Source organism: Chamaea fasciata, unplaced genomic scaffold (genome assembly GCF_029207755.1).
Source record: "Chamaea fasciata isolate MVZ Bird 193981 ecotype frontalis unplaced genomic scaffold, bChaFas1.0.hap1 SCAF_17, whole genome shotgun sequence".
NCBI lineage: Eukaryota > Metazoa > Chordata > Aves > Passeriformes > Sylviidae > Chamaea > Chamaea fasciata.
Genome location: NW_027094102.1, coordinates 14,296,536 through 14,302,535, shown reverse-complemented (window position 1 = coordinate 14,302,535; position 6,000 = coordinate 14,296,536). Strand labels below are relative to the sequence as shown.

The 6,000-nt window shown below is 53.2% G+C and overlaps 2 protein-coding genes across 3 annotated transcripts in view; one reads left to right on the top strand and one right to left on the bottom strand.

Moving 5' to 3' along the window:
* Positions 1 to 2,730: 2,730 nt before the first annotated feature.
* On the top strand, positions 2,731 to 5,252 carry LOC136298505 (chromosome partition protein Smc-like). The gene is made up of 4 exons (XM_066199244.1): positions 2,731 to 2,735; positions 3,182 to 3,323; positions 3,905 to 4,126; positions 4,993 to 5,252. The coding sequence occupies exons 1-4, from the start codon at positions 2,731 to 2,733 to the stop codon at positions 5,155 to 5,157; spliced, it is 534 nt and encodes a 177-aa protein (XP_066055341.1). The 3' UTR covers positions 5,158 to 5,252.
* LOC136298107 (uncharacterized) overlaps positions 5,242 to 6,000 on the bottom strand; it is a 212,826-nt gene continuing 212,067 nt past the window's right edge. For both annotated transcript variants that reach the window (XM_066198575.1, XM_066198578.1), the window contains one exon: positions 5,242 to 5,963. In XM_066198575.1, the coding sequence (XP_066054672.1) occupies positions 5,776 to 5,963 (188 nt within the window). In that variant the 3' untranslated portion in view covers positions 5,242 to 5,775. The remainder of the gene's footprint in view (positions 5,964 to 6,000) is intronic.

Genomic DNA, 6,000 nt, shown 5'->3' with positions numbered 1-6,000 from the left:
GGCTGACTCAGGGGGAGGGGAGAGATAGAGGGTATCAGGTGAAGAGGGCGCAAAGGTGCACGGGAAGGTGTGACCAGGAACACCCAGTGCAAAACGAACTAACTACTTAGTGCAATACAACGTGCCTGCAAGGGCAGGACTCGTCCTGAGTGGCAGCAGAGAATGACAGACTGGTCTGGCCACGGCTGCTCCAAGAGGGCAGTTGGCCATGGGGATGGTGCCATGGAAACTCTACACAGGAGAGGTGAGAATCCAGTCCTGTTGGGCCCAGCTCCAGGGAATGAAATGCTGGGGGTGTTTGCTCTTCCCTTCCTCCCTGATGGAGAGCACAGCCTCGTGGCACTGCCTAAATCCTGCTTGGCGTGGACTTGAAATCCTGGCTGCAGTTCTGGCAGCTCCTCCCCAAAGGAACAGGGGAGTGGAGCTGCAAGAAGTCGGGGAAGGGCAGAAAGGAAGCTGGGAGGGGCTGAGTGAGCTGGGAAAGATGCAGCATCAAGGGGGGCCCAGCAAAGGTCTGCGGCATCCCGAGAGGCAGAGAGAGAGGGGCAGCTCGTGCCTGCCCCTGCTGCAGGAGTCCATTTGTGGTATGAAAAGCAAACTGGGAGAGGGAATGAGGGACCCTTTTTCTCCCTGTTTTGGCAGCATGAACGGGAATTGTACGAGCAGAAGGTGAGAGATCTGGAAAAGAAGAATGAAATGCGTGCACCCCACATGCAAAGTTGGAATGACATAACCCAGCAACCAGAAATGGAGAGGGAAGGCATGCAGGAGGACTTGGAGCATGGGGCTGCTGCCACCTTGAATCTGACAGGAAAAGAACTCAAAGGGAGACAGGACGCTCAAGTCCTGAGTGCTGCACCGCACAAGAGTGAAATTGCCAATAGGACTTGGAAGAAAGATTTGGCAATCCCAAAGGGAAGGGCTCCTGACACTGGCATGGGCCAGTCTCATCTCCAGGTAGGCCCTGACATTGACCTTTAGTCCACTACAACATCCCTGAATTATTCCAATGAGGTTTCCCATAAAGAGGTGGGACTCTATATCCCCGTCAGTCCAGGCCTGCTTGGGCAAGGCAGCCTGGGCTGCAGCAGGCAGCCTTGTCTGTGTGCCTGGCTCCAGCCAGAGACCATTGACCGCCAGACTGTTTCCTGGCATGCCCGGAATGATTGACACAGCTCTGGAGTTTGCTGTTCCAATCAGCTCCAGGCCAAAAGCTGGGCATGGGGAGCTGCTTCTTCTGTGCCCACACAAGGGGCGGGAACACATGGGAACTTGGATTTGGTGTGGAAAGGAATAGAGCAGGTGAGCAGAGTGAGGGACTAAACCCAGCAGAGCTTTGGACCAGTGCCTGAAAAGCGTCTGCACTGCTGGTGCTCAGAGTAAATTGTTTTGGCAGTAGTAGGAGATGTGGTAATTCTGAGTGACGACACGGAGTCAGGAGTAGGGATGTTTGTTGGGAAGGAGCTGTCTGGTCCCAGGAAAGCCAGCAGGGCCTGACACAGCACTTGCAAGGGAGCAGTGCCAGAGGCTTTTGGAGCTCAGGGTATCAGAGCAGCATAGGGCAGATGCTGTGAAACTTTGAGCCCAGAGCACAGGTGCTCCTTGTCCTCTGGCTGCCTGCGAGCTGGCACTGGCTGGCTCTGCACAGGGCTCCTGAGGAAGGGCTCGACCTGTACCTTGTCCCGCTTCCAGGTTTCCCAGCAGCAAGAGTCGTCAAGGAGGGCTCTGGAGCGGCTGCACCGGGAATCCTCTGGCCAAGGGCACACACTGGCCCAGGTGTGCAGAGAGAAGGAGCTGCTGTGCCAGGAGAAGGCTGCCCTTGAGGGCCAACTGGCAGCCGTGGAGCAGCACAGACATGACCTTTCCAAGCAGCTGGCAGAGACCAGGTAAAGGCAGGGAGCAGATCCTTTCCAGATGTTTTTACACTCTATGGACAGAATATGGAAGAGTCTCAAGAAAAAAACCCAAAACTATGCCACCATGTGAAGATTATTTTTCTGGCACCTAAAGCCAGCAAAGCTCTCGTGAGCCTTGGGCTCCTGTTTGTGCCGCTGAGCACACTCCTGTGGGAAGTCCAAAGCAAGCCACCCACCCTGAATTGAGTAGTAGTTAAACCATGCAGATGTTGAGTGAAACCACACGTGTCTCTTGGGTTTGGTTCCTGGTTCTGGGCATTGAATATCCCTCATTCCTTACAAAGTAGCTTGACATGATCCCGATCTCTGGAACTGAAGATTCATCTTCAGCATTCCAGGCTCTTACCTTTGGACATTGGGAGTAGCACGAAGCCAGAGGCTGCTGCTGAATGTCTTGAGGGCCTTCTGCTTCCAAGCACACTCTTGAGAAGTGTGGGGCAGGTCCTAGAACTGCTTAGAGAGCAGCAGGAAAAGCTCTTTGGAATTCTCAACAGCCTCTGAGGATTCTTGCTGATTGTTGATGGGCAGCCACCTGCCAAACCCGCCAAGGCCCCTTTGGATGGTCCCTCGCACTCTGTAAAGGTGGACAAGTCACTTGGGCTACTGCCTGCTTAGCCAGCAACACTAAAACAAAGCTGGCAAGTCTACTCCTTGACTTTGCAAGAGTTTAAACTGCAGTCTCTTCATTCAGGTAGTTGTTGTTCAGAGAAAAATCCGTGTGTTCTGATTTTTTACAAGTGCTGCCATGGTCATGAGATTTTACTGTATCATGCAAAGTAGTTTGCAAGTCTCTTAAAGACAGGGTGTCTGGAAGATGATGTACCTTCATGTCCATTATCAAGAGCATTACAGCGTCAGGAGTCAGCCAGGACAAGAATCTGTTCTGTCCCCCAGCAGAGCAGCTTAGAAGTGCTGAGGAGAGAAGGGCTGTGAGCAGGGGCTGGGCTTTCGCTCGCCAGCCCGGCCTGTTTGGGCGCAGCTACCCAGTGTCATAGGTCAGGAACAGCAACTGAAGGCTTGGCTCTTGAAGTCAAGCTGGGCTGGGCTGTCTGTGCTGTGCCAGGCCATAAGGAAGGCCTGGGCACTCCCTCAGAGGGCCCTGCTTTGCCATTGAAATGGCACAAATGTGCCTTCTCTGGACGACTTTCCATGCCTCCCATTTTTCATACTCAGGTGTGGGGATCTTGAGCCATGTTGTCCTGGAATACCTGACTGTGGGAGTCAGGAGCAAGCAACTCATGTCTCTCCATATTTGCAACTTGTAGATCACAGAACCCGTGCCTCAGATCGCTGGAAGAAAAGAACCTGGCACTGAACACTCAGGTGACTCAGCTTCGTTCTGCTCTTCAGGAGACCCTCCAGCTCTGTTCTGAATATAGAAGAGAAGTGGACGAGCTCCACGCCCTGGTAAGCAGTGCACTGGCATCCTCTTCTCCAGGGACACGCACCACCACCTTTGGCTGGGAGGCCCCAAGCTCTTTTTTCCCTCCCAGCAGCATCCACTGCTGCCGTGCTCTGCCTTGTGCTGCTGCTGAACCCTGAGGCCAAGTCTGCATGTGGTGCCTTGTGCTGCCACTGTTTTCACCCATTCTCTGCCGGCTCCCAGCAGGAAATGTGGGAGGAGAGGCTGCAGCGGACTCCTTTGGAGCTTCTCTGTCCCTCTGTTAGCAGTGTTGTCCCAGGCAGAGTTGGTGCCTGTGCCAGGCCCTGAGCAATGTGGGGACACAGACGTGGCTGTGGCAGGCTGGGGAGGGCACTTCCAGCACAGCCAGTTCAGCCGGTGTTCAGAGCTGCAGCCTCAAGGATGGCCCTTGCCTCCCTCTCCCTGTTTTCTCCACATTTGTCTCCATTACAATCCTTGCTTCTGGGCTTTCTATTTCCGGCGTGTTTTTTGCTTGACGTCATTTCTCCATTCTTGCTCTCCCTACTGCCCACTCTGAGCCTCAGAAGCAGCCCTGTCCCTGAGGCTCTGTGCATCCATCTTCCAGATCCACATACTGCAGGACACAGTGCAGCAGATGGAGGCTACCCAGGCAGCTCGAGAGAAGCAGCTGCTGCAGCAGCTGGAGGAGTCCCGAGCAAGAGAACGGCGCTTGAAGGACTCTGTGCAAGTGCTGCGGGCTGCAGTGTCCCAGCTGCGTGTGAGTCTCCAGAAGGTCAAGACAAAGAAGCCTGAATCAACTACTGAGCCCAGGAGAACTGGCGAGCAGGTAAAGTGCGCTGCCTGTGCAGAGCCTCGGGGCTGCTCTGGAACACAACATGTTAGCCCAGGCAGTGCTTTGGAGATCTCTGCTTGTTTCCTTGCCTCTCCCTGTGCCTGCTGTGGGCACACCCTTCTGTTTGTTCTCTCTCTTGTGGCAGCCCATGGCTTTAACAAAGGCACCTTCACTCTGCTGCCTCTCTGGCCCCGTGTCCCCAGACACTCACTGACCTCTCTTGCACAGCCCCCAGAGAGAGCTTTTTGCCCCCAGTGTTGTCTGGTGCAATTCAGAGTCTCAGAGCAGAGATCTCCATGCCTTGATGGCCACAGATCCTTTTGCTCCACGCTTGCTGACAGGTTTCTGTGACCCTTTCTCCCATCCAACATGCTGGTGGAACCTGAAGGGAGAAGAATCAGAACTTTTAGGAGAGTGTTCCCCCCAGATACTTTATGTTGCCTGTCTCCCAGTCTGACCGGCAGACTATATCGGCGTCTCAGGAAGAGTCCTTCAGTAGCTCAGAGGAGCAGTAGCCCTTGTGCTGAGGCACAGCCTGTGGAGAAAGGGGTCAGTGGCCCAAGTCTGTGCTTTGGAAATCAGAGCTGGGTTCCTAAATGCTGTCGGAACTCTCTCTAATAGACCTGTGGTGGCTGAGGGATGTACGTGGGAAGGGTTTGCCAGCCATGAAGTGGACCTGTTGATCCTCTGAGCTCTGTTGAGGGGCAGTCTGGGAGCCTGTTCCTTTCCCCTTCCCCAAGGGCAGAGTGTTGGTGAGGGCTGGACTTGGAGGCTGTGTCTGCCCCGACAGCCGGTTCCGTGGGGCTGCGGATGCTCCTGCCAGTGTGGGCTTGTCTGAGCCGGGCCTTTGCCTCTTCCAGGTGTCCCTGCTGCAGTCACAGCTGGCCCGGGACCAGCAGGACCACCTGGAGAGCTGTGCAGGGAGCAGGCAGGACGCTCCTGTTGAGTCACAAGGTGCAGAAAGGACCTCCTTGCTTCCTCGACTTCTCAGAGAAGAGCCCGGACGCCGCTGGATGCAGCCATAGACTTAGTCAGTAGTTTGTGTTTAAAGGATAGTATAGGTGTAATTGAACCTTTATATAACTGTGTTCCATGGCACGAAGGATATATTTGTAGACAAATAAAGCGTTTATTTGTAGGAGATGAGTTGTACTTGAATCATGCAGACTGAGCAATATCCTGTGCCTCTAGGCCGTGGCACTGAGGCCTGTGAGGTTGTGGCGCAGATAGAAATTAGTGCCAGGTGTGTGTCGCAGTTAATAAATTCCCTTAAGGTGTTGCAAGGGGCAAAGGCTTTCATAGTAGTTAACAAGTATAGTAATTGCTGTGGACATAGTAGCTACCTTAAATAATTTATAAAACAATAGGTGTTTGCATTCTTTCCTGTGCCATGTACCAATGAGAATGTATCTAGAAGTGTAAACAATATAGAGTGTATAAAACCTGCCATCTTACATAGAATAAAGGAGAAACGTAGTAGTAATCATATTGGTTGGACCTGCGTTTGCTCTGCCGACTCCTTTCATTATTTCGGGGTTTCCCCTGCGACTTCTTGTCGCGCCCGAAAAGGCCGGGACCCTGCGCTTAAGTGCGGTTGTTGATAAGTTGTTTTGATTTTTGAATCCGGATTCCTGAAGACGTCGTTAGCCTCCTCCTGCAGGTATCGGGAGTGGCTCCGGCGGCGCTTGAAGCCTGAAGAAGGGCTTTGTCTGTATTACCTTGGTGACAGAGTCATTCACATTGATAGCTGGCACTTTCAGGGTCCCATTGGCCTTCATCTTGTACAGGTTGTGAACGCCAGTGGTTGTCTCTTCTGAAATACCTCTAATTCCTGTGGGGAAAGTAAAAGGATTCACCTTAGTTGGAGT